Source organism: Heloderma suspectum, chromosome 1 (assembly GCF_057233095.1).
Source record: "Heloderma suspectum isolate Gila_16-S chromosome 1, 16-S_ref, whole genome shotgun sequence".
In the NCBI taxonomy this organism is placed as follows: domain Eukaryota; kingdom Metazoa; phylum Chordata; class Lepidosauria; order Squamata; family Helodermatidae; genus Heloderma; species Heloderma suspectum.
Window position 1 is genome coordinate 374,216,098 of NC_139458.1, and position 27,871 is coordinate 374,243,968.

The window sequence follows — 27,871 nt, forward strand, 5'->3', positions numbered from 1 at the left end:
GCCGGATTTAAAGTGGTTGATTTACATCAAGCTTGTTGCCACTGACCGTTCTTCACATATTTCTTAAACAAAGGCCTGATCTCTAAAACATGTTAATTCACAACTCAAGACAGCATTTTGCAACATCAAGGAGGGTATATCCCAGATGCCTGTCTTAAGCCCAGAAGCCAAGACAGTTTTTCTGTGGCAAAAGTGTGGGGGAATTTAGGAACTGGAAGCTGTATCTGTACTATAATGTATTAAGTTTTTCTTTCCAGTTCATTCCACTGTTCTTTTCCACTCAGCCTCCAACTGTCCTTTCCTATGTTGTCTCTCTGCCCTAACTAACTCTGCTTTGCTTGGCCCAGCTCCACCAGCACATAAGCACAGAAAAACAATCCTATCCAGGCAGTGTCTTTGCACATGACTTTAGTCAGAGAAACACAGGAAGCAGTGTTACACTATCAGATCACCGGTCCATATAGCCCAGTGTTGTCAAGTGCCTTGCAGGAGCTCTTCAGTGTTTCAGGCAAGATTTTTTCTTGGAGATGCTAGGGATTGAACCTGAGACCTGAATGCAGGGCATTTGCTTTACCACTGAGCTATGGCAACACTCAGAACTTTCAAAAAGTGAGAGCTGTTAGACTGGACAGGAAAGGAAGTTTCCCTTTTGAAAGGAAAAACTAAAATAGATGTCCATGCTTGATTGGTAGGTAACCAACTCAGTGTGTGTAACTGTGACAGAGCTGGTGTGTAGGGTTAGCATGTTTGTGATCATATTAAATGGCAACTGTTATTTTTAAAATGAGAAATTTAGTATATTGATTTTTTTAAATATAAAAAATTAGATTTTCATTTTTAAATATCCTATTTTTATTTTTTGAAAAATCATAATTTTTACCCACCTTACTTTATAGGTCTTACATTTGAGAAGACCTATAAATTTGAGAAGACATTTGAGAAGACCTATAAACCGCACTACACTTTTCCAGTTATGTGGAAAGGGATATTTATAGTTAGATCACATGAGGGCAAGTCAACTTCTATTTGACTAAATATTAGCTTATTCCATTATATTTGACAATGAACAATATTTCAGAAGTGACATTCACAAACGCACAAGTTTTTAAAGTCCACAGTACAAAGTAATAACTCAAGAACAAACTTTTCCAGCAGAAACAATTCTTTGTCTTGTGAGCAAGCATAGCTATTCTGATAGCCTTGCAATTCTGGTTAAGATATCCCAGCATATTTGCATAGTAAGGATAATTTCTACTTGAGAGAAGTTTTTGTACAGTAAAACATTATCAGTAAATATTAAAACAATAAATATTGTGAAGTCTGTTTCATGCAGTATTGTTTTCCCACTGATAGAGTTACTTCAATACCAAAATAGAAAAAATATATTTTAATTCATTTTTCAGAATCCAGTTCTTACTACATACTGAGATAAAATGAGCAACAGAAGCAGCCTTGACAACACTTAGCACTAACACTCAGATCCTAACCATTTGTATTAACCCATTTGCTCACAAAATCACATTTTTAAAATGCTGTTCTGACAGTTGCTGGCATAGTCTATCCTATATATTACAGGTTGGCACAATAAATCATTGACTTGGTTTCCACAAGAGAGCCCACCGTGGTTTAATTTACCCATGGGGCTGTTGTGTTGGGTACCCACGGTAGCCATGTTTGCATGGTCCTCATAGGCACTGAGCTTACTGTGTTGTGTGAACCCAGGTGGCTCATGGCTTATTTTAGGGTTATTTGAGCATTGTCTAACCCTCAAACAAGCCCTGCTGCCTGGGTTTGCACAACACAAGCTCGGCGCCATGCAAAAATGACAGCTCCCATGGGTAAATTAAGCCACGGTGAGCTGTTGTGACATGTGAACAAGCCCTTTGCATCAGCTCTTATGCTTTAGACTGAAATCTTGCAGTGTGAGGATGGAGAGAAGGGTGTAGAGAGACTCCAATAACCCCACCCCCAAAGGCTGGCTTTACATGCAACACTGCTCTTCAAAGGGCACCCCCATGCACATGGCTTTTAGTCCTGCTTCTGCTAAATGTAGCCTGTACAATACGACCCAGGGGAGAAGTGAACAGTGGGATTCTTAAAATTAAAGCACCCCAAAGCCCTCTCCATGGACTCCTCTTTGTGTGTTAAAAGAACAGGTGAGGAGTGCTCCAGCCCCACCCTTCTCCATCACTACATCAGTCGCCTGTCGGTCTGATATTCCAGGGTTCTTGATTGTGTGGAGCACCGCTACAGAGATAGGAGGTGCTCCTCTTCAGACTGCCACCCTCCATGCATCCAGAGCAACAGATGCAATGACGGAGAGTGGTGGGGCTGAAGCACTCTTCTCCTCATGTGTTCTTTTCCCACAAGAAGAACAGCTCATGAAGAGAGCTAAGGACTTCAGCTGAACCGGAATGGCCTGTTCAAGGCATAGTGTGCTCAGAAGAGTGGTTTCACATGAGGAGGCTACATGTGAGGGAAGGTTATAGTGATACCAGGGCCCTACAGGAACTGCTCTGCACACTATTAGCGGTGCATGCAAGACCCAAGCTTTAAGAGAGTAGGGTTCACTTTGCTTTAGAGAAACCACTCATGAGAACTTCCGAAATAGCGAGCAGATAAGAAAAGTTGCATGTAGAAAAGAATAATAAACTACCCAATGTAAATCACACGACACCATTTTGGTTTGTGCAGCCCTTTATTAGCAACTAAAATAGAAGATATTTGTTGTACAACATGGGTAGTAATTGACTATATTGGAGTTTTATTATATTCTAATACAGGATCTTTTATAAATGCATTTTCAATAAAAAGCTTCCACCCTTTTCTGTTTACGACTTGCAAAACTATTCTGAAAGCAGAGTACATGTGCACAGGTCTGCAGAGTGCAAATCTGGGATGTGGTAAATGCTTTACATGTTGTATTTGCAAGGACCGTCTGTCACCATACCTTTATAGCCACTGGTTTTTAGAAGTCACAACATTTTGACACCAGCCTTCCTTCCCTTGTCCTAAACAAGAAAGCATTTTAAAATGAGTTGTAACTAAGGAAGGACTACACCTACTAGAAAAAAGAAGAGTTCTATTAGTTTGAGGTTTCAGTGTACCCAAAGGCCAGGAACTGCATCTTTGCAAGGGCAAGGCTGGGACCCCATTGAGTGTGCAGGCGTCATCCCTGAGTAGTCAGAGGTTCAGTGGACCATTAATGCTCCTGCTGCATAACTCACTGAGCTGTCTTGCCAGTTTCGACACTGACTTGACTGAGCATAATTCAAAAATGAGAAGCTCATGTTCATTCCATTCTTCTGGAGCTCTGTGATAGCCTAGAGGGGGGGAAAGCCAAAAGGTTCATGTTTTTATAAAATGACCTCTAACAGCACTTTGACTCCCGTTGCATATCCATAATGAACACTAAAAATGCGAAAATACACCTTTTGCAGAACATTCTGCATTTTTCCCTTATTAGTCATAGGGAGAGCCTACTCCCTAGTACGTGCTTTCTAGCTATTCAGGTGGTCAAGACAGCTTTCCAGTGTCCATATTCCCCAAGGCAAAATTCCAGCAGCCACTAAATGGAAGAAGGGAATGAGCAAGTGATTGGGTTGTGAAGAATTGTACAAGCAGAGAAAAATTCAAGCTGCACTAAATGTTTGGGTTTTTTTTAGAGCTACAGGCAGAAACTGTCAGGGTCCCAGCCTCCCCTGCTCTAAAGAATAGATACAGGCCTGCTTCACACAATCACTGCTGCTTACTGTGGCTTGTTTAAACCATGGTGAATCGCAGCGTGTGCTGGTGCGTGCCAGGCAATTTTTGAATATTCAAGCCACAGCCACAGTTTGTTGTGTTATCTAAACCTGGAGACCGTGGGGTGTACAAGGGTTAAACAATCCATGTTCTACTGTTGGGTTATGTGAGCATTACTTAACCATCTCATAACCCGCAGTCCCCAGGTTTGGATAACACAAGCTGCGGGCGTGGTTTCAATATTCAAAATGGTCACCAGCATGTGCCGCAGCCCACCAAGGCTTAAATAAGCCACAGTCGGCTGTTCAATTGTCCAAACAGCCTCTATGAGTTGTTGTTGAATCGTGGATTCAGGAAGTAAAACCATGGTTTGTTGTTGGGTTGTGAACTCTGGGTTGTTTGTGGTTAACAAACCATTGTTAAACCATAGTGCAGGGTGTGCATGTAACAACCAACAATTCATACTCTGGATTGTCGTTATGTGCAAACCAGGTCACAGCAAAACCCACGATTTCCTAGGGACGTACGAGCCACTTCCAGACTGCAAACAACTTACAAACTCCCCATTCATATGTTGTGCGAACCCAGACACTCTGGGTTGTTTATGGGTTAAACAATCCAGAGTTAACCTAACAACAAAATGTAGATTAACTTTGGGTTGTTTAACCCAAGAACATCCAGCATGCCTGGGTTTGAATGTCATGCTAACAACCTACAAATGGGACATTTGTAGATTGTTTTGCAACCCAGAAGTGGCTCATGTGCTCCGTGCATCCTCAGTAAATCATGGGTTAATTAACCTACGATTTACTGCTGTGGCATGCGAATGCACTCACACTCTACTCAACAGCAAAGAAAAGCACTTTTTGCACAACCTGCCACAATTAAAAGCTTTAAACCAGCATAAGCTTGTTCCAGAAAACTAGGGGAAAGGGGGGTGGATAGAACTGTGTGTGTTATGGCTGCTACCTGGCTTTAATGTATAGGCAATGCCCAATGAATACTGTGAGCAGCAATGGGTTCATGAGCATTTCCAGTAATTATAGGGAAGAGCTCAGTGTTCCACATAGCTCAATATCACTCCCCATTGTTAGCAGATGTAGATTAGATTATGTAAACTAAGAAACGCATTTATTCGATTGGTATATTTATATAAGGAACTCAGCTTATCATGGTACAGATTTTTTAAATCCAACAGTACATGCAATCCTGGTAATGAAAAAGAAGACAAACCATAATATTTTGACAAAGGAAAGGGGCCAAACCAGAAGTCTTTGGCAGACATATGATCCCAACCCCATACAGGCAGTTCTTACAGGAGGGGACTGGTGAGTAGGAGTACATAACACCTACTGCACTGCTAATTCTTCTCTGCAGACACCCCAAGAGGACTTCTCCCCACCCACCAGGTGTGTTCACTTCTAATGTGGGAGCCTGGTTTATGGGGGCTGGATTTATTATTATTTATTTAAAATATTTCTAGCCCTTTCAGGGCAGGAGTCCTCCTAAGGCGGCCTTCAAAAATAAAAACACTTATTAAATGGGGTGGGGGGGCAATATGCAGCATTCAGCTATCTCCCACTGGAAATGACTCAGGGCAGGTGAAGCCCCCCGGCTAAAGCACTGGATGGAGCTTCCCAGCTGCCAGTTCAGCTGGGGATGAGTTTTACCCACCCCTTCCCTAACAGAGGATGACACAGGGCAGGTGAAGCACTTAGCATGCTGCTCCCTGTCCCTACCGGGAGGGGGAGCAATGCACTAAGTAAGGGGAATCCCCGTTATCGCCGATCTGTGAGTGGAAATTACAAGGGGATTCCTCTCCCTGCCTCCTCCCCGAGCTCCAAGTCAGCGAGCTGAGTGTGGGGCAAGCAGTGCCCATGGAGGTTGCCCTAGACCTTGCTAGCTGGAGATTCCCCACTGCTGTTCTATAGTTTGGGAATCACTGCATTCAGACGTCATTTAACAATACTTACATTTAGTAAAACGCCAATGGGATGTCTTCCACATATTGTATTATGGTATTTCTTCAAGTAATTGCTAAAGGACACAGGGTCAAGCTGCTCTATAATGCTCATACCCTAAAGAGAACATCAAAATAAAATTAATTCTAAAGCTATTACTTGGGACAAACACTTATTTCATGCCAAGCATGTTTTCCAAGAAGCATCTATTTTAAGAGAAAACATTCTTGGAACATAGGAAAAGTTTAAAGTAAACCCAGTGTCATACAGCTTAGCATTATATTTGATAGTTAAAACTGCATTACTGTGTATTATGAATACAAAACAATTTGTGAATAAGATTGACACCAGTTTAACAAACTGCTGGAAAACAGCTGTTCTGGATGTTCAGATATCATGATCAACATAAAGCAGGAGGTCTTTTATACCCACACCAGCACCATTAAGAGTTTTCCCCTTTGCATGTTAGCTCCAAATCCAAAGGCTAGCATCCTGTGATAAAGTGACAAGGTCTACACCCAATATAACGAAAGACCACCTCCTCCCATGGAACCCACTGTAGTCTCCAACAACAGAGAGCATCTCTTCACAATACTATTTGTAACCACTGGATACTTGCTGAAGTCCAGCAGCCCTGCTGAATCACACCAAAGCTTCATCCACTCTAGTCTTGTTTCCTTCAGTGGCCAAATAAATGGCTCTAAGAAAGACATGTGCAATGTATTTATCTAGAGTATTTTTATCATGCTCCTCAGCCAAAAAGACTTACAAATAATCAGTAAAAGATGACAATCCTTGCCTGCAGGCTTAAAATATAAAAAGACACACAAGGAGAAAGGAATAGGGAGGGAAGATGGGGAAAACATTAAGTCTTTCAGCAGGGCTAGTGGAATGGCCCTGCCTTCCCTCTCATCTCGCTCTATACAGCTGCTAGAATGGCTGCTGGAGATGACAGCTGAGGGAGGAGGAGCCTTTATAGAGATGGTCTTTTAGCAGGGCTGGTAGAACGGCCCCGCTTCCCCCTCTCATCCCCTTCAATACAGCCTGATGGAATGGCTGCTGGTGGGGACAGCTAACAGGGAAGGAGGATATAAAAGCAACAGTCCTCCCACATAATATGTCACCAGCATCTAGAGCCTCTGTATGTTTGAGACTTTTTAAAAAGCCTTTTAAGATAGTGGGCACATCCTATAGCTGGGAATTCCATAATGCAGCTGTGCCTTGTGTGAAATACTATTTTTTTCCATTCTGAACCTACTGATGATCAAATTTAATTAGGCGATCAGAGTACTAGTTTGAGAGAATGAACAAGCAGCAGTTCTGAAAAGCTACCATGGGTGATCCTGGACTTTGACACACACCCCTCACAACATCTGCCTAACAGGCAGATATTTACAGATGCAACAGTGTGCAAAACACAGCTGGCTTTGTACCTTCCTACATTTTAATGGCTTTATGTTGCTCTTTATGAAGACTGTTCACCTTTTCCAATCCACTCAGTTCCAACTACTCCATTTCTAGTTTGAATTACTTTACCTGGCCCTGAAGTTATCAAAACAGAAGACACTAAATTATATCTTTTTGCATTTTGCCTTGGACATATTCATAGATGTATCTACCTGCAATATATTTAGCAGCCAATGAAAAGGACTGGAACAATTTACTCCTTTTAAATGACTAATTTTGCATATTTATTACTTGAACCTTACCCCTGTCTCTATGCAAGGCCTCCACAAGTTCATTCACCAGAATCCAGCAGCACACTGGATCTTATGCCACACTGAATGTGGAGCAGGCAGAAGCTCCTGCATACTGTAAAGATCTGTGCAACATTAGAGCTCCCTTTGCTCTATTGCATTCAGCTTTGGAGCACGCAGAAGTAGTGTGGGAGACTTGCATTGCTTCTACCTACTCCATGAGAAATCTCCCTTCCCGAAGTTCTCCGGCATGCACAGAGCGCTTGCAGAAGGGTAGGCTGAGAACAAATAATGGCTGCTACGGAGCCAAGTCTCATCCACAGCTACTGCATCTTTGATGAGTGCCACAATATTAGGAGTCTGTTACAACTGATCACTCTCCATTTTAGATAAGATCCCAAAATAACCTGAATCCTAGCTGTTTTGGGTTGCTTTTAAAGTCCCTAAACTGATCATGAGGTACACCTGGGATCTCAGAAGATCTCTGCAGCAGCATTTTGAAGTTGAAAGTTGACCTCATGCTTCCTACTAAGCAAGCTTTTTTGCTGTTTGAACTAGGAAAGTAAAATAATCCTGAGTTTGTACAAAACACATTTGATGAATTAAACCTGCATTACTGTAAAAGGAGGCTTGTTTTCTGGGGAAATTCAGTCACACAGCCAGAAGCGGGAAGAGAAGAGGGCACCGATATAGCTCCCAGACAGACTTATTGCCTCCACGTTAGCATGCACCACATTTACCTTTACCTGAGTTATAGCTGAGCACCACTAGTTGGAAATGTTCATTTTTACTCAAAAACATTCCTTGTTAAAATTACTGGTTGAACTCAAAATGTGTCAGGATCTGCATCTGCTCCAAAAATAGCTCCCAACGAAAGCTTTTCTTCACCAATTTTGGCCTTCAGTCCCCAACTGCATTTCTAGACAGACAACGCCCAACCAGGCCTTCACTATGTGAAGGTGTTAGAAGTCCCCCAAGCCACATTTTTGCCATTTTACCCCTCATCCTACTTATCCCAACACTCAATAAGTTCTCCTTACATAGCCAGTGAATCAGTGCTGCTCACCTGAACACCCTGACTCCTTGCCTGCCTCCTGTGTTGGTTGTCCGACACAAATGTTCAAAAGATTATTTAAGCAACAAGTAGTATCATTTTTTGAGCATGTCTTTGTTAATTTGTCAAGATGGCATCAATTCCTGCTTATTACAAATGCCACATTCTTTCAAGACTCTTGAAATAACTTAGTTAAGTTTTCACAATGAAGAACACTGTGTTTGTTTACAGCTAACAGCTCTGAGAAATGGGAATGCAGTTAACATGTACTATATGGTGCTTTGATCAAATTCGAGATGCATTCAAAATATTCAGGAGAAGCTGATTACGGAGTAAGAAGTTACAAAATGTTACAATTTTTATACTTACCATTTTATCTAGGTGTTCGATGGACCTATAAATCTCCCCTTGAGACTCATCATAGTAGCTGTATCTGAACCGCTGCCCTTAAGCAAAAAAAACACCCCCAAAATTCTATGTAACTATTTATTTATCCAGTTTTTGCTTATATATTTTATTCATACACAATTGTTTTACTCATATACACGAAACCTTTACTTTTTAAATACAGGCTATTAAGAAGAGAGGGGGAAACCTGAAGAGGAGGAAATGGGACAGGGAGAGTGGGATGAGGGAAATGTTTACTGTTCGTATTGTATTGAATTATATAAAAAAATGAAAAATCCAATACACTTCACAACAAAAGACCCAAAGCATATCAAATTAAAAAGCAACTAAACATCTAATATATGGTTAAGATAAAAAATGAAGCAGAATGGCATCTCAGCAGGCAAGGTAAAACCATGTTGTACTGAATCTTAAGCTATCATCGTTCATTACATTTTATTGTAATAGAATTATTCCAAAAAGACAGCAACTGACCATATTAAAAACAGTCCTAAAATGCAAATATATTCTGTACTAGCACCATAGAAATACAGTGTGGTCATACATTAAACGCTTCTTAATTAATTTACAGTAAATGCTGGTCACTGCTAAATTTGGTACAGGCTTATTTTTAGTTTGCATTACTCTGTAAAAGTGCTATGTGCAAAATACCAGAACAGTTGTCTTTTTTAATTGCTAATACTACAAAAACCACTAGCGCTCGCAAGAAATATAATGCTCTTCACGCTTTGTCCTATTGTAACACCTCTGGTATGTTTCTGGTAATAACCTGTGAAACTTTAAAATGACACAGAAGCCAGGAAAAAAACAACTCCCTTGATCACAGGTGTGTCTTTTTGCTGGCCTTGCAATTCTAACCCAAGTAGAAGGCAACAAATACGAACAAAAATTTAGCATTTTAGCTTTCTAAACTTTTAGCTTTGCTGTTTTAAATCTGTATTTTAAACTCCTGCACTGCTGCTAGGTTTTATTGTGGTTGTATTGTTATATTGTGGTTTTAATGTTCTATATATTTTAGATTGTTTTATTGTGTGCTGTTTGGTTTTAATTTTTGTGAACCGCCCAGAGAGCTTCGGCTATTGGGCAGCATAGAAATGAAATAAATAAATAATAAATTATCTGATATAAGTTTGTAATGCAAGTTCTGAAAAGTTTTTACAAATTCTTCCTACCCTTAATCAGTGCTTATTTTTGTTTAGAAAGCAAAATACTTCATTACATGGAGAACAAATTTGGGACAATACATTTAGCTCTTAAGACCTTAAACAGTAACCAAAGATGTCATTCCGCAAACTCCAACAGCACTAGCAGAGCTTCACTAAATCTTTCCATTGTGCAAGCAGTTGCCCTTTACGCTTGTGCAACCGGTTATGCAAGCAGTTCCGAAACTGGTTGTGCAAGAGCTACATGAAACTGGTTGTGCAAGAGCTTTGCGCAAGGGGTTGCGCAACAGGTTGCACAGGTGTTATGCAGAACAGGTTGCACAAGAGTTATGCGCAAGGGGTTGCACCATGGGTTGCACAAGCATAATGCACAACCACTTGCACAACCATGCTTGCCCAAATGTAACTTTAGTTGGATTCTTCTCTTGACCATAGTTCAGGACCTAGTTTCTGCTAGCGCAACGTCATTTGCACTAATGGAATGTAACAGTTGGATACTACCCCTTGTGTATGTTAAGCCACTGTTGGGCCTTAAGTAGGATGATCATAACTTTGTTGTCACCACCACCTCACTATACAAGTGTGTAGAAGTTCACGTTTAGCTTCAATTTGCTCAAGCAGGTTTGTCAAACCAAAACATATTTTAATTAAAAATGGCAGTTTGCGAAGTATGTGCAAATATATGCAGTGGGGGTTCAAAACTATTAACATGGTTTAACTTACCCCAATGACAAAAGTCAGAGGACACCACAAAGAGATTACAAGGATCTGCTAAATATTTGCTGAAGAGTTTTCCAAATTCCTGTTCTTTTGTCTCACTCAGTGCTCCAACCAGGACAGGAACAATGGTAAACTCATCCTTATGGCTTAAGGGGGGAAAAAAGAAGCTTGTATTTGTAAAGGTTCAGTACATGATCAATGCCCTGCTGAAACCCCTCCTCACCCTCCTATTTGAGCCGTGCCCACATGCAAAATTTCTATCCTGTAGGCGTCCCTCCCATATGCAGAATGTTGCACACACCCAATTGGCTGTGAAGGGCAAGATTGTGAATTCAGAATTTCTTAAAATAATTAAATCAACTTTTTTAAAAAGTATCACAAGTTAAATTTGTCATACTTTCCACCAAGCTTTTTTTAAAAAAAGTTTACATCTCACCAGCACACTCTAAGGGCACAATCCTATTGGGATAGGCGGCCGCCTCCAAGCTTGGAGGCGACCGCCTATCCAATGCAGGGCAGGAGCAGCGCAGAGGGGATCTTTCCCTCTATGCTTCAGCCGCCCTGCATCTGCAGCTAGACAGCCAATTTTGGCTGTCTAGCCACAGGAAGTGGGGGGGGGGGTGGACATGCCAGACAATGCATAGGAAGCGTCAGAAAGACACTTCCATCTTCCCTGTCCCAGCCTGCCCCCAGGAATGCCCTGTTTTCGCTGCTCCATGCTGCTCTTACGAGCACAGAGCATGGGGTCGATGTGCACTGCCTACGAGGCAGCATGGGAGGGGGTGGAAGTCAGTTCTCAGGGAACCGACCTATTCTATGGCCGTCTAGCTGCTGACTAGCAGCCATAGGATTGCGCTCTAAGTTGCATTTAAGTATGAAAAAGTGCATATTATAAGAAAGCACAATAAGCTATATTTATGACCAGTCCAAGCCAGGCTCTTTTCTGCACACTACACACTCCCACTAGCACACACTCTCCCTGTCAGAAGCAGATAACCTAACAATGACCACTTCTTTATTACGGGAATTATCTGTGTGTGATCAAATAAGAGCTTAGGAAATACTTCAACAACTGAAGCAGTGCAGCATTCCAAGACAGAACACTGCAGGTAGAAATTCTGGTGAAAATGTTTCGGATCAGGACTAGAATGCTTTGCACTGAAGACAGATTACTCTTTTTGTATCCCCCCTTGTACCAAACACACTACTCTTATTCAAGGTAAATGATTTTCATTGCCTCATTAACATACAGACTAATATAATTTTACATATAATTTCTAGAGGGCAAGATGCTAAATTTAGCAAGATTCGGGCTTCCTACAACTGGAATAAGCTATGAAAACTGAGGCAGTGCATGTTCTTGACTTCTGCCAATTTTTAAAAATCATACAGGGAAGGAGCGAGGACAATTGGGGCACTGAGCTAAGAGGAGGTATGACAGCAAAGGAAGGTGGAGATCGCTATGCTCCAACTACCAGAACCTCTACCCCTCATCCCTCCAATTTCTAGTCTTTTAACATAATAGCCTATCCGTAGGTCTCAATGTTTCAATCTTACTCTTTTTAATGAGCGTTTGTGGATTCAAGTCCTAAGGATATTGAGGATTCTAACATATTAAACACTAGTGGGACAGAAGAAAAATAAATTCCACTATTCCAGACCATAGATATAGGTAGGAGATCCATGTATGTAATTCTACGTATTGTGCAGCTATTTAAAAGTCAAGGTACCTTTCCATGGCTTTAGCAGTATAAGGCAAGTGCATTTCAATACTGTGTTCATCTTCATCGGTTTGCAGAGACATACGTTCAAACATTCCAGTCTTCCACAGTTCTGCATAAACTGAGAAGTTTTCAAATATATTAGAATGACTAAAAAATAGTAAATGGATGCAACCACTGAATAAGAAGCTCTCTTTTCTGCTTCATAAGCTTCCTGGTTAGACTACATTTAACCCAAACTAGGACAGAGTAAATATTCTCAACTGAGTGTTGCAACATAAAGTGCCAAGCTACAGCATTTCCTTTATGACTGTATAAGAGAGAACACTATGAATTGAGACTAATAGTAGTAACCAGTGCAGCAAGGCCAACTCCAAATTAACCTATAAACATTTATGGGCCTGTTGGGGAATATTTGTTTATGGGAAGAACTGATTGTTGTCTCCTACAAAAGGAATACTGATTTTGTGAATTGATATTGTCAGGCATTTTAGTATGCATTCTATTGATTTTGTAGGTACCTGAAAACCCCAATCAGTTCTGGATTGTTTCTCTCAAGCAAGCTCCTACACAGCCATAGAAACAGGAAGCATTCATTCAAGAAACCAGCTTGGACACCATCTTGAATTCAAGGCTCCCAGTTGAGAAATTGGGACTGGGAACAGTGACTTTTGATTTTCTGATTCAGCATAGTCAGCCTAGAAAAGTAGGTTCCCCAAAACTAATGACACATACCTTTAGCATTCCATTTCTGGAGAAGTTAGCATAGAACAGGGATGGGCAATGTGTGGCCCTCCAGATGTTTTGGCCTACAACTCCCCTCACCCCTCACCACTGGCTATGCTGTTTAAGGCTAATATGAGTTGTAGGTCAAAACACCTGGAGGATCACATATTGCCCACCCTTGGCTCAGAAGTAACAATCAATGCTTACCCGTACTTCCTGCACCATACCATGCAGTAGTACAGCTAAGATTTTCATGTAAAGCATTTAGAGGTAAGCCAGTTAAAATGCAAGGCCACAACAAAACTATTATGTACTGGAAGAGCTGTGAATATATAATTACCCTTTTGATCAATTCGCAGATCATATAGGGGGGTTCTATATAAATCCACACTGGAAAGTGCACATCGAGAGAGGGGCACATGATGGGAAGGCCCAAGGATGAAGATCCGCCGTCTGATGATGATGAATAGAAAAGACGCAATATTAGCAACTGTCTACTCCACAGAAATATAACTCCATTATTTCCCCACGACTGCGATGTCTGAGCAAAGGGTTTCATAACTGAAAGAATAACAAAGGATCACAATAGAATGACTGTGATATATCCCTCCTCTTACTTTCACATTATTTTTGTAGTGTGATTGCTGGTGTGGTTGCTCCATGCTGAATCACATGGAGAACAGTATGAATATGAAGCTGGCTGCACACAGCCCAAGATGATTAAACACATTCGTGCAACCAGAAGAACAGTGTTGATGTGGTTAAAAATCACCCCACCCTGCATACAAATGGCTTCACGTACATATGCATATTTGTATGGTTTGGATCCCAAACACTTTCATATCCTGTTGGCAACCACAGTGCAGAAGGTAATGCAAGAATGAGGGGGGTGGGGCGGGCAGGAGATAGGGACATCAGTTTTACAATGTTTTGCTTTTGGCATTTGAGCCTCAGAAAGCATTATCACATGCTCAGGTTTTCTACAAAGCATACTGCCTAAGATTCTCCATTCAATTTGGCAAGCTTCAAGCTATCTCCATTGGGTTGGATCCAAATTTGGTCCCTGCAAATGGAAGGGTTCTTTCCACTGGCAGGAGGAATCAAGATCAAATGGAGGCTCCACACTGGAGGAAGGTAGTAGAGTGGTGCTTCTTGCCAATTCCTCTTTCCTCCTGCAGCCTCCAGTACCACTTCCCATGGTGTTCAGGAGGGTTCTCCAGCCCTCAAAGCAGCTTTATAGGGAATGGCACGTGGCTGGGGAGGTGGAATTGGCCAAAAAAATGCCACCTCGCCACCTCACCCCCTTTCCTGCAGCATCAGCAGATCTCCCCTCAGCGCAACTCTAGAGCCAACCTATTCTCTTTCTGACACTGTTGAACAGGTATCTACCTAAAATAACCACTTTTTATCTTAAAGCCAGCATCTAAGCAAATCAAGTTGCAAATCTACTTGATGTAAGAATTTTCTAACGCTACTTACGTGATTGAAGGGTCCACTTGTTTGTAAGCATGAGCTGCACAAGACCCACAGTAAGTATAACCTGCATGTCTACAAAAAATAGATACATTGCATTAAATTAACATTAAATTAGCTGTACAGAAATAGTCAGAGTACTGGTGACCTATGTAGAGAAATAGCTTGCTGAAGTTATAAAGGACTTCACCAACAGCAGATATTCAACTTATACTTGAAAAATGCAATAGCAACATGCCCAACTGGTACTCTGAAAACCAGGAGCTGCTCAGCTTATGTGACTCTGAACCAGTGGATGTGTATCCAGCAGTGGGCCGGATTTGGCCTGCCAGGCCTCCCCAGCGAGCCCACCAAGGCCCCTCCCGCTCCACCAAGCCACATCCTCTCAGGAAAGGTGAGGAAAGCCAGCTCCATTGGGAGCTGTGACTTCAAGGTGTCTGGAGCCTTGAAGCGGTGGTTCCCAGAGGCTTCCCTCTCCATGACCACCTCTCTGCTGCTCAGGAAACAGCTCAGCAGCAACAAAGAAAGCTGCTTTGCTAGCCTGATTGGTTTCCATACTGAGATTTGCCAGCCCTATATGGGCAGTTGGGCTGGTGAAATAGCCCCCTCTTCACTGCTGCTCAGCTGTTTCTTCAGCAGCAGCTTGAGGGGGTTGGGGAGAGATTGCAGGAGGATGTTTAACCCTCTCCTCTCCATGATCTCCCCACCCCCCGCTGCCCAAGAAACAGATGAGCAACAGTGAAGAGGAATCTGTGTGAGCAAATATATATATTTGTACAAATGAATGAATGTGTATGTATGAACTTATTCCTGTTGATTTCAATGGAACTAAAGTCTGACTAACTTACTCTGGATCCAACTCAAGATTAGAACCCCATAGATTTAAGAAAGTGGCACCAAAAAAATAAGCTGACAGGAGTAATAAACATGAACTGGGAGGAGCATTTCACTCCCCCACACCTATGGGCACCACTTTTGCTCCAAATGTTTGAACGTTAATACTCTGTGCAGCCCTTTTTAACTAGTCAGCATGTGGAAGAAAGAAACCAAAACAACTTACGGTGCGATAATGGCTCTAGCAGGTCTTCTTGTAGTCTGTACTTGAGAAAGCCAACCTTCTAGTTGTGCACTCAGCTGAGGTCCTACAGGAAGAGACAGATTTTTAAACAATGGCAGCACCCTAGAACCATCCTTAGACTTTGTTTCGTGTCATTTTAATGCTTCCTTACAGCTTCAACAGTAGTACATTTTAACAGTGCAAATTTCATTTTTAACATAAACAAGTTTGGTATCTTAAGGAGTTGTGACAGAAAAACTACTTAGTAAATTTATAGAACAACTGGAAAGCTATTAATACAGTAACAGACTTATTGATAAGCAGCTATCTGTTTGATTCCTGCCTTATATTTACTCACATTAGTACCTGGAACTATTTCAACTAAAATGAAACCACAGACATCAGTAATCAGGCTGGTGAAATAGCTCCCTCTTCACAGCTGCTCAGTTTTTCTGTTTAGCTGATCTGATCTGTTTAGCTAAATTGTTTAGCTAAAGAAGAGCACTGAGAAGAAAAGATCAGATTCCTGTGAGCTGGTTCGCGCAACAAGCCGTGGTTCACCACAGGCACCATTTTGCGTATTCAACCAGCGACTAGGGGTTGTCGTGTCATGCGAACCTGGCTACCGTGGGTTATACGAGGGCCAAACAACTTTCACATAGCCCATTGACTGAGTTCACACAGAATGACAACCCACACTCAAGGTTGCGTATGGGTTGAGTGTAGGTTGCCAGTGAACCATGGCTTTTTGTAGAACTGTGGCTTACTGTGTTGTGTGAACCCTGCTCTGCTAACAAACTATGGTTTGTTAACCACAAACAACCCAGAAAAAAAACACATGGTTTGTTCTTGGGCTGTGAACTGTGCTTTTTTCTTGGTTAACAAACCATAGTTTGTTAGTACAGCTGGGTTTAACCCTCGCATGTCCCACGGTGGCCAGGTTTGCACAGTGTGGCAACCCTCAGTTGCTACAAAACGGCAGCCAGTATGCACAGCAGAGTCACCAAGAGTTAAACAACCCTCAGTGGGCTGTTGTGTGGTATAAACTGGCCCTAAATGACAGGGGTGAGCAACATCAGGCGGTACAGGGTCCATTTTCACCCCCTGGACCACCCCCATGGGTCACAAGTCTCCGCAGGTGCCGTAAGATAATTTCTTTAAATGGTATCTATAGTGGCTACAAAGTGCAAAAGGGTCAAAATTAGCTTGTTTTTATCCTTTTGGTGCTCCGTAGACAATACGTAGACCTTTCCCCCCCTTCAAAAACTTTTTAAAATGAATTTTTAGGGGCGGGAGGGGCCACATGCAGTCTATGGGCTGTGTGTTGTCCAGCTCTGCTATATGACTTGAAGGTGTAAGAAGAAGGATTATTATCTATTACTTTGGGTAGGCATGTCAAGAGATTATATAGCAACTTTAACCCATGTTCTACACATTGGAAGAAGGGCAAGAGCATCATGGGTCTCAAATCATAACTGGATTCCCAATTGCCCCAGCCATCACAGATTCTGCAGTTCTGACTTGTCAGGAAGAATAGCAACAGCAGAATCCTTATCAGTAGGAGGTAGACATCTGGTGCTACCAAACTACATTAGGAATACCTGCTAAGCTTCCATTCTGCAAAGCGTGGTTAGCATTACATCTTCTTCAGTCATGTTCAAAGCATGGTTCGCAAACTATTGTTTGGAGTTAAATTAACACTAAGCATGGTTAGTGCCAAGAATGGGGAGTTGGGAGGAGCCTACAGGACATTCAGAGTTTCCACAACAGGGTTAGGAGATGGCTCTCCCCTCCCACTACCGTGGGCTTGAGAGCTGTTTGTGGTTGACTTACAGGAAGGAAGTTTTCTTACTAAATTGTGAGCAGTTGGAGTGCCAGGGTAAAGGCTCTTCCCCCAGAGTCTTCATGTTTGTTATTATGCTTATTCACAAAAGAAATGATTTCATACTAGAACATGATTGATTGGACACACCTTCAAGAGTGGAGCCTGGCCATTTCATACACAGCAATGGCCATTCACAGGTAGAAAATTATTGAGGAATTTCAGTATGTGCTTCAATATTTGGGGCTCCTTTAACTTTTTTTGCATGCTGTTGCTATATATAGATGCCAATAGTCGAGCTCCTCTTCTTGGCTGCAGTTGCCACCATTTCCTCCCAAGATTCCACAGGAGCTAGCATCTGGAGGGTGTAAGGGGGGGACCACTAATAAAGGGGGATCTATTGCAGCACAAAAAAGCCACCACCACCAGAGGCAAACAGCCTCAAAGTTGGGGTAATGTTTTGCCCATCAACCCACTTGCCCTTGCCACCATTTTGAGTTGTCAATCCTCACTAGAAAGGTTTTGGCTCAGCATTAAGAGAACAAATCTATTCGTGTAGCAACACCCCGTGGTTTAAACAAGCCATGGATTGCCATACACAAGCAGGAGTGCTGCCACCTCTACTTTTAATCAACAGGCTACAATCGACTCATTTGCAGATTGCTGAGCATGACATGTGAACCTGGACCAATGGGTCATTTCTTCTAACATTGGCTTTTAAAGTAGTCTTAAGCAGATGTCTAAAGATTAGAACTAAAGACACCTGTAACATTAACATGGAGCACATTTCAAAGGACAGGTGCTGCAACACTAAACACTTTGTTAGAAACACTCCTGAGGCATACAGAGTCCTACCTGGAGATGTGAAGGCCTGGGTGGAATTTTTTTAAAACATTTGGGGCGGGAACTCCCCCCACACACACACACTTTGTCTTTCTAGTGGAAAAAGCAGAAGTATGGGGGGGAGCTCTGAAAGAAATTTATATGAAACGTTTTCTCTTTTGGAATGATTTTAATGCTTTTTAAAAGATGGAGCAGATCTCCCACAAGCAGTAAGTAGGCCCTGAAACAGGGTGTTGTGGGGGTGGAGACAGCCTTGGATCTGCTGGAACCTATATCCCGCCATTCCCTTCAGGTCCACAGGTAATTTCCTCCCCGCTGAAAACAATGGCAGAGAGAAGCGAAGGGGAAAAAAACAAGAACCAATGGAAAATTCTCTGGGGAAAAACACCCCTTAGAGAGCCAGCAGGGCTTTCCAAGTGGCGAGTCATCTGTCACTTCAATCCCCGCCCCACCCTCACAACTTAGAATAGCTCTGCTCAGTAATTGGCTTTGGCTGCAATCCTAGATGCATTTCCAAGTGAGCAAACCCTACCAAGCAGAGTGGGGCATACATCTGAGAAATCTGTGCAGGATCGTGTTATTAGTGTTTTGGCCACAATGTTCCTATTGCACCTTTAAGACATTTACTGTGGCATGAGTTTTTATAGGCAACTATGTACTACATCAGATGCACATAGGTTCTTTTCTACAAATGGTCATGTCATAATGTGTTAGTGCTTAAGATGTGGTAGGACTAGAAACATAAAACGTCTAGAAGCGCTGAACCGGGGGGGGTGTATTTGGGGGGGGCTGGGGGGAAAAGGGCCCACCTACTGCCAGTAGTAGATCTGCACTCGCAGAACTTTCCACAGGAGTACCAAGGTGCTCTCTACCATGAAAGAAGCATTTATATGCCATCCTAACCCCCTCCAGCCAGCAGATCTGGAGATTAAGACTGCTCTCAAAGATGCATTTAAGTAAATACAAAGATTTGCTTCAAAACTAAAACGAAGGAATGAGGTAACCTGACTCCCCAGGGTCTTCGAAAATGAATGTGCTAGCTCGTAAGAGAGGTCTAAAGGTTTAGTCTCTCGTATCTACAGCTGGTTAATGACACTTCATAGCAGAACAACAGGAGAATTAAAAATAGTTTGGGAGAATGATATTGGGGAACAGATTACAGATATGCAATGGAATACAATCTGGAAAAAGAACCCACATGTCTATTTCAGCAGCAATTAGAGAAACACATCTAAAACTAATGCATAGGTGGCATCTGACACCTGTGAAACTAAATATTAGAACAAATATTTCCCCAAATTGCTGGAAAGGTCAGGTCAAAGGTACTTTCTTCCCTATGTGGTGGGCTTGTGAACATGTGCAAATATTTTGGACGGCCATTCTCAATTACATTTCTCAATAACAAGACAAACAGTTAAGCACCCCATTATTAGCTCTTCTATTTTTAATGATACACAAAAGCAGCTGTTACATAGAGACCTAGTTTTACTATTACTAACAGTGGCAAGAATGTTATAGCACGATCTGGAAAATGTAAACAGGGTACACTGTGAATGGATGGTTTCTGAAAATCTGGGAGGTGGTTCTTACTGAAAAATTAACACAACTGATTGACCAAAGGGATAAGCAAGAAGGACTCATTCTTGGAAACATGGTTCCCTTTCATTAGATACATTAATGAGAGCTTCGGCTATTGGGCGGTATAGAAATGAAATAAATAATGCGGGATCTACAGACCACCATCCACCAAATCTGCAGTCCCACTTTTGGAAGGGTGTAATAACTATCAAGGCTAATAATTGAAAAGTGATTGAGTGTAAAATGTATGCAACAAGTGTATGTTCAGGCACAACAACCCTAAAATATGCATAGAACCTCTGATGAATAACGCAAAATAGGCAGTGTATGTCGATGTTTTTGTTGTTATATTGTTAACCCTTAATTTCTAAAATAAAATACCTGTTTCTTAAAAAGAAAAAAGATGCATTTAAGTTGTACATACAACAGTAGCAGCTTCTGGAAATGTTTTACCCACAATTTCTTTAGACAGAAGTTACGAAGTAAAAAAAATGTCAACAGCTTTCAGCAACCCATGTGTGATGAGAGGATAAGACAATAGTACAATCTATGAGGGAAATAGCTACATCTATGTCAAAACAAAACATTTCTAACTTGATGTTAACTCTAAAATCCACCACACCCCAAATTATCTCACTGTAAAGCAGCCTTCCCCAACTTGGTGACCTTCAGATGTTTTGGACTACAACTTCCAGCATTCCTGACCATTGGTCATGCTGGCTGGGACAGATGGGAGTTCAAGTCCAAGACATCTGGAGGGCACCAGGTTGGGAAAGCCTGTTGTACAGCTTAAAATCTGACATAAGCAAATCAAATTTTTAAGCAGTGTTATTTTAAGATGTGTTTTGTTGTATTTTTTTAAACAAATTGGTTTTCGTTAAAAGTTGTTTTTAGTTATATGTTGTTTGTCCGTATGTTTTATGTAAATGGTTTTTAAACTTTGTATATTGTTTTGTAAACCACCCAGAGAGCTTCAGCTATGGGGCAGTATAGAAATATTAATAATAATAATAATAATAATAATAATAAGTTCAGAGGACAATAACCCTGAATTCAGTCAAGTTACAGTCTTACTACTTTCAGAAAATAAAACTGAAGAGTTGCTTTAATTAATTTCATATAATCTGAAAAAAATGAGTTTACGGTCAAAAGAAGATGAAAAATAAAGTACATAAAACTAACTTAAGGCCCAAACACACATCACAGCAACTTAAGTTGAAGTTTGAGAAGTCTAACTGCAATTAAAAGATCAGAAGCATGCTATGAGTTTGCATGCCGATTCCCCCTTCCTCCCATAGTTTGCTTTAACCATGGTATAGCATTATGCTTGCATCTTTTACAATGATATTTTGATTGAGCAATAAATGTATTACTTACATTAGGCTTGCTTCAACACTAACAATGGTTTAACGCTAACCAGATTTCCACTTTTAACCAGAGTTTGAAATGAGTTTGCAAATTCTATTTAATTCTAACCAGATTATTGCAGATTCAGAAATAACAGCAAACAACGATTAAAACTTGAAAAGGGGATGAAGGAAATTTGTACAGCAGAAGAGAGTAAATCTTTGGCATGCTCCTGATCTCCTAAGCATGACTAGGAATGTTGCTCCTGCACTGACTGGGCTTTAGGGTGTAGCAAGAGTCCAACAGTAGTCTAGCCAAAGATCAATGAGAGTTTGAGAGTATATTTCAGAACACAATCCAAGCGATTTACTCCATGAATCATAAATACAGAAACATCCAGACACAGAGTATAAATGTTGCATATTTTATTTATTTTAACATTTATATCCCACACAATTACATTAAAAGTTTCCTAGATGGATCACTTATATGCCTGATAAATACCTTTATGACAGTTATGACACTACATTCCCAAGTGAGATTGCAGAAGGAACCGTTATGCAGGCTTGGTTATAGCCTCTGGCCTGTCTGTTTATGATGAGTAAGAATCACTTTCAGGCAACCAGGCTGATATGATGAACATTGGAAGGAAGTTCCCTCAGGGGCACCAGTGTGCCACAAGTGACTAATATTGGTATGTGTGGACAGGCAAACTAGTAAAAAATTGGAAACTTGATTGCACAGCACTCATAATCTCCAGACTAGACCATAACACAGAACAAAATGAGACAAATGGAATTTCTGAGCTCCCATTATGGTCCTCTAAATATGTTTCATATTTCATGCATTTGACTGCTCAGCTCCTCTTCGGCATCCTGGTTTAACAGCATATTTCACACACTGCTTAACAGTGTACACTATTATGTCTGCAAAGTAGACCTCTTCAGACGAGAGGACTTCCCAAGCGGCAGTAAGACTGAGGATTGATTGGTTCAGATGTAACAATAAGCCATGGTTTGGAGTTGGCTTACGGCTCTGGCTTGTCAAGGGAAAGACAAGCCAGAATTACCCGTTAGTATGCAACACTAAAGAAACCATGGATGGAAGGACAATCGAGCAGCATGCACAAGCATGCCGCTTGTAAATGATATGTGCTAACTGGGCCTAAAAGTGAAGCAAGCACATGCACAAGTCCTGACATTTGGGAGAAAACATCCAACTTTAACTGAGACAAGGCAAGAGAAATACAACAGACTTCAAGGAATTCTGTTTAAAATCAAGCCATCTAAGATTAGAACACTGGAAAGATCCTCACAGACCCTCATCTCAGTACATCAACTTGAGTCTTGAGATCTTGGCACAAAACAGAACACAGTGAACAAATTCATAATTGCAATGTTATGGACAACTGAAAGGAGAAATTCAGCTCAAATTTTAGATGTGTCAAAATATAATTCTGAACAAGAATCCTTTCATATAAAGTATTCCAAGAACTGTTAATCAGCACATTGTTAAATAAAACTTCCAGATAACAATATCAACTATTAGTGTTGTTGGGAATGATCACTGTGCTTCTCTTGTACACATTTAAGGTTTACATTGAATTGTTACAACTTCTTGCATTTTGTGGCCTTTTAGTCCAACTATTTATAATATTTTCACTATGACTATGTATATACATGTCTTCCAAGTGCAAATAATGTTTCATGCATCTGATGAAGGCTCTAGTCCATGAAAGCATATGTCACAATAAACCTGATAGTCTTCAGGGTGTCACCAGATTCTTTTAAAGAACAAAGAAAATTTGTGTTTGCACATCACTTTATAATTTGGCAGTTAATAAACATTTGCTTCAGCAAAATGGGCTAGCATATACAAGTTCTCTTGTAACTGCTAAACTCATGTCAAGCTTTTGTAGAGTAAGCAAGAGACCCCGGGAAACCTGTCTGGCCAGCCTGTTCAACCTTCTTTGTCTTGCTGCCAACTCTCAAGAGTAGGGAATGTGTTTATTCTGCAATGCATCCAGCTAGTTTGGCCACTGTATGAGTAGGTTGAAACATTACATCCACTCAAGCAACCTCCTCAGCACCCTAATTTTATCTTATCGATAATTCTATCCTCCACCATCCAGTTGCACCCCTTTTCTTTGGTTTCCGCCCATCCTGGATTCAATGGCCAGTATGGAACAGATGAAGTAGATCTGTATGCTTCATAAAAAAAGTCATACCTCTCAGTTTTATCCATTGTCACATTGGTTTTTCAACCAGAGTCATATTTATTTATTTATTAATGTGCTGATGCTGTTCTAGTTCAGAAGTAGGCAACTTGATGACCTCCAGATGTTTTGGACTTCAACTCCCATATGCCCCAGCTAGAATGGCAAATGGGGAGTTGTAGTGCAGAAATTTGGAGGGTACCAGCTTCCCTACCCACTCTAGTCTATTCAGGGACCCATAAAACTTTGGTTTACCTTAGTAGCCAACCATTAGTTGTAATTGCCCACCCTTGTTACTGACCCTCTCCTCCCTCAAAACTTCTGAAGTGCACAGAGAACTTAAGGATGCAAAGAATCTTTTTCCTCTCCCTATTGAACTTCCCAACACCAGTCAGAGCCAGAACCAATTCCAACACTGTCTGTGTACCAGGAAGCTAGGCCCTGCTTCTGGTGGCGATGCTGTCAAAACCCTATTCCACTGGCAAACAACCAAGAGATGCAGAGGTAAATGTTGCTGAGTGGAGGGAGAAAGCATGAGAAGGAGCCAGCTAGAGTAAAAAGAGGACTTTTTAAAACTAATGACAGGATCCTCAGATGCATCAAGAGAAACTGGAGAAGTAGCAACAGTTCAGACCTCTTTCCTCTTGCTCTCACAGTTAAGACTAAATGCTGGATCTGGACTACTTCTGCTCCTATTCATCCCATCACATCTAAGGAACTTGATACCAGGGAAGGCACAGACTGCAGGTCCATGAAACTGGAGTTTGGTCTGCTTGTGAATACAGTCTGGGAATGAGACACCCATTACAATAGCATGATGCGTGAAACCAACTCTTCCCCCATTCTGGGGCAGATGCCGGAGATCTCCAAGAGGGTGAGGCTAGCTGAAATGGACAGAGAACTCAGGGGAGAGTTCTTTGTACTGGGAAGAGATGCTTGCCAGAGGGGGAGAGGCACTCACTCCTGGTGAGATGTTTTGTGCAACCCCCTCCCTATGTCTATGGGCTTCATACACACCCCTCAATATTTTAAGCCTCTGAAAGTTAATACAGAACTAGACTCATCACTGCCTTTAGAATCAGATCTAATATGGGCTTCACTTGATCCAAGTTAAGATGGTGGCATTTTTAGATCTTTGTCCTTTCCCTGACCTCCAACATAATGCAAGGGAATGAAAACTTTAAAATACTATGAATCCAATGAACTAACATGTATCCATTTCAATTATACAACCATACTTCATTTAAGCAAACAAACACTGATGAGACAATCTACCCTAAGGCTCAACTACAGCTACAGAAGAAAAACATTCAATAATTTCATTCATATGAAACAAAATTAAAAATCACACCAATAAATATTACAAAAAACTACATCTAGTCTAGACATTAACAAAACAATTTAATTACTACATTTATATCTCACCTTTCCTCCAAGAAGGTTGAGGCTGTGTACGTGGTTCTTCTCCCCCCATTATCCTCACAATAACTCTTGTGAAGTAGGGTAGGCTGAGAATTATTGGCCCATGATCACCCAGTGAGCTTCATAGCTGAGTGGGGATTTGAACCTAGTCACCCTGATCAGCAATCTAACCACTACAACACACTGACCTGATTCACATGTCACGACTACCCAGGGATTAACCAAACCCTGGGTAGCTGTGAACAAGAGACAGCAGGTGAATTTGCTGGCTCCCAGATACTTTTGCTGAACTAAACAACCCATCTGGGTTGTTCCTCCCCAACAACTTAAAACTCTGGGTTCGGATGTCACAGACAACAATCCAGGGACAGAGATCCCTGGGTTGTTTAGCTCAGCAGGAGCAGCCAGCTGGAGCCAGCATGCTTGCTCCTGCTTCACTCACAACAACCCACAGTTTAACAAACCATGGGGTTGTTGCAGCATGCAAACTGGGTCACTGACTCTCACCAATTCTTTAAATCTCTGGGCGTCTGAGGCCAATCAGTTATGACTCTCATGTGACTACCTACCAGATAACTGAGACAGTTGCTAACAAGAAGCGTGTAGATGAGCATTCTTGACTTTAAACATGCAGTTAGCAAGCAGCAGTATTTATAACGCTTGTCAAACTTGCTGTACCCCATAAACCCACAAGCCAGATGAAGTAAGTGTTAATTTCTCTGCCTGTTCCTTGAGAAGTTTTTCTTTTTAGGGCCAAGTGAAATCTCTGGTTGCTGCATAAGATACACAGAAGAAGAAATTCCATTCTGGAGAACATACTCGTTTTAGCCTGCAGAGGGCAGTTCTGCACACAGCATTTCCTCAGTGGACTAGAAGAAACAAAGGTGGTGGGGGGAGAGGGAGAGAGAAAGGTCTAACCACTGCTCAGGTCCTATCTGTTCTCATTTTAGATGGTACTGGACAGCAAATAACATCTACAAGCACCACTAACGGTGGCATTCTCCTCACCTGTTTCTGTGCACGTATGACTTAAAAATACAAATACAGATAGGCAAAGGGTCTTTTTCCCCACGGCACATACAGCCATCAAGGCCTTGATTCTACTCAAGGGTGTTGCAAAGCATCACTTTCAAGGATTGCATACATTTTCATGATTACCAAAACAACCAGTTCAGTGGGTTACGATAAGATGCTGGACTAGACAAGATGCCTACTAGCCAGAGCTACAACTGCTGTTCCCATAATCCATTTCTTCCCCCTCCCCCGCATTACCCCAAATGACCCCTTTTCATTCACACGCTTCAGGTTTCTTAACTCAGCACCAAACCACCACCAGATTCTTTTTGCTAACTCCTTCCTCAAAGTGAGGACACAAAGAGAAGAGGAAGCAGGAGAAATTTCCCCAGCCAGCATTACGGAACATCCTTTTTTCAGGTGCTCTCGAGCCTCTGGAGTCCAGCCTCGGCAGGCTGAGCAACTCACTGTTGGGGGATGGAAAAGAAGAGAAAGGGCAAAGGCCGAGAGCAAATCGAGGTTGTAGAAAAGTGCCTCAGCATACCAGGTGGAAAGTGCTGATTCAGTCAAAGGCCCACCAGCCCGGGCGAAAGAGAAGGGGAAGCCTCCTCTGCACAACCCACGCTGGCCTCTGCGATCATCGCTGCCACCCCAGGGGCAGGGGGCGCCTCCCCAGCAACTTTCAAAGCATCTCCAGGCGGTTTTGCAACACATCCTTTTCCCCACCCCAGCCCTATCAAGACTTCCTAATGCCGATCAAGCATACACACACACACCAATGAGTCTCGTGGAGTCTTGAAGATTAACAGGCTTACAGAGCAATCCTAGGGCCGCCTACACCAGAAGTACGTCCTATTGAGTTCAGTAGGATTTACTCCCAAATAAGCATGTATAGGGTTGCAGCCCAATTGTGGCAAAAACGTTTATTGACTACAGTCCCTTCATCAGATTGCTGCAAATGACGACAGAGACTCAGGGCCACAAAAGCTTATTCCACAATAAATCTGCTCCTCTTTAAGATGCCAAGATACTTTCTTTTTTTCTTTCCTTTTCTTGAATTTAACGAAAATTAGTTACCCGAAACATCCTTTATCCCTCTTCCCTCCTACAGCTCAACCCAGAGAGGCTTTCATGCTTGGGCGCTCGAGTTTGGCCCTTTTCAACGCACAGCGAACGGCACTGTAATGATCCCGAGGACGGCACCGGGCGCTTCGGATTAATGCAGAATGCGGATTTATTCCAAACGTTTAAGGCTGCTCCTCAGGTCCGAGCCCCCTTTCAAAGCAGTTGACAGGGGCAGGCAAGGGCGAGCTGGCGTGCTGCAATTCAGCCCGACTCCTCTGCCTGCTCCGACAGAACCGCCGAACACGCCGGCCCTCCCCGACACCCCGTCCCGGCCCCCGAAGGCGACCGCCGCCCACAGGGGCTTGCGACCCAGCCCGTACCTGAGGCCGTGTACCAGCTGCCGGCGTGGCTGGCCTCCCGGCAGAGCACTCGGTTGGACATCTTGGTGCCTGAGCCGCCTATGGTGTTGGGGGAGGCGGGAGGGAGGGGAGGGGGCGCGGGAGGCGAGCCCGGCCGCGGCGGCGTTAATCCCCCTCCTCCCCCGCCGGCAGAGCCAAAGCCCCCGCGAGGGGGGTGGCGGCGCTGCCGGAGGCACCGCGCGGCCGGCGACCAGGCAGGGGAAGCGGCGCACGGCGCGAGGCTGCACGCTGCCGGAGGGCCCGCCGGTCCTGGGGGAGGGAGCGGAGACGGCGACGGACGCAGCGCCTGAGGGGGACAAAGGCCGAGGCAGCGACCGCCGCCCGGGCGAAACGCAAAGAGCAGGCGGCAGCCGCCGGGTTTGGCCTAACTCGGCTCCTGTGGCATAAGGAGCACACCAGCGTGGCTTCCCATTGGGCAAAGG

At 42.5% G+C, this 27,871-nt stretch overlaps 1 protein-coding gene across 5 annotated transcripts; it reads right to left on the reverse strand.

Annotated features, from left to right (window-relative positions):
* Nucleotides 1-1,373: 1,373 nt before the first annotated feature.
* MEMO1 (mediator of cell motility 1) lies at nt 1,374-27,834 on the reverse strand. Of its 5 annotated transcripts, none has more exons than XM_084828262.1 (10): nt 27,411-27,834; nt 15,728-15,809; nt 14,674-14,742; nt 13,535-13,647; nt 12,478-12,589; nt 10,751-10,893; nt 8,826-8,902; nt 5,718-5,822; nt 3,108-3,323; nt 1,374-3,011 (listed from the first exon to the last, which is right to left on the reverse strand). In XM_084828262.1, the coding sequence occupies exons 1-9, from the start codon at nt 27,469-27,471 to the stop codon at nt 3,192-3,194; spliced, it is 894 nt and encodes a 297-aa protein (XP_084684388.1). In that variant the 5' UTR covers nt 27,472-27,834; the 3' UTR covers nt 1,374-3,011; nt 3,108-3,191. The 5 variants fall into 5 exon arrangements, with proteins under 5 accessions (XP_084684388.1, XP_084684391.1, XP_084684392.1 ...); XM_084828264.1 differs by lacking the exon at nt 27,411-27,834 and adding an exon at nt 24,955-25,396 and having other exon boundaries at nt 2,684-3,011; XM_084828263.1 differs by having other exon boundaries at nt 2,690-3,011; nt 3,228-3,323.
* Between the last annotated feature and the right edge of the window lie 37 nt (nt 27,835-27,871).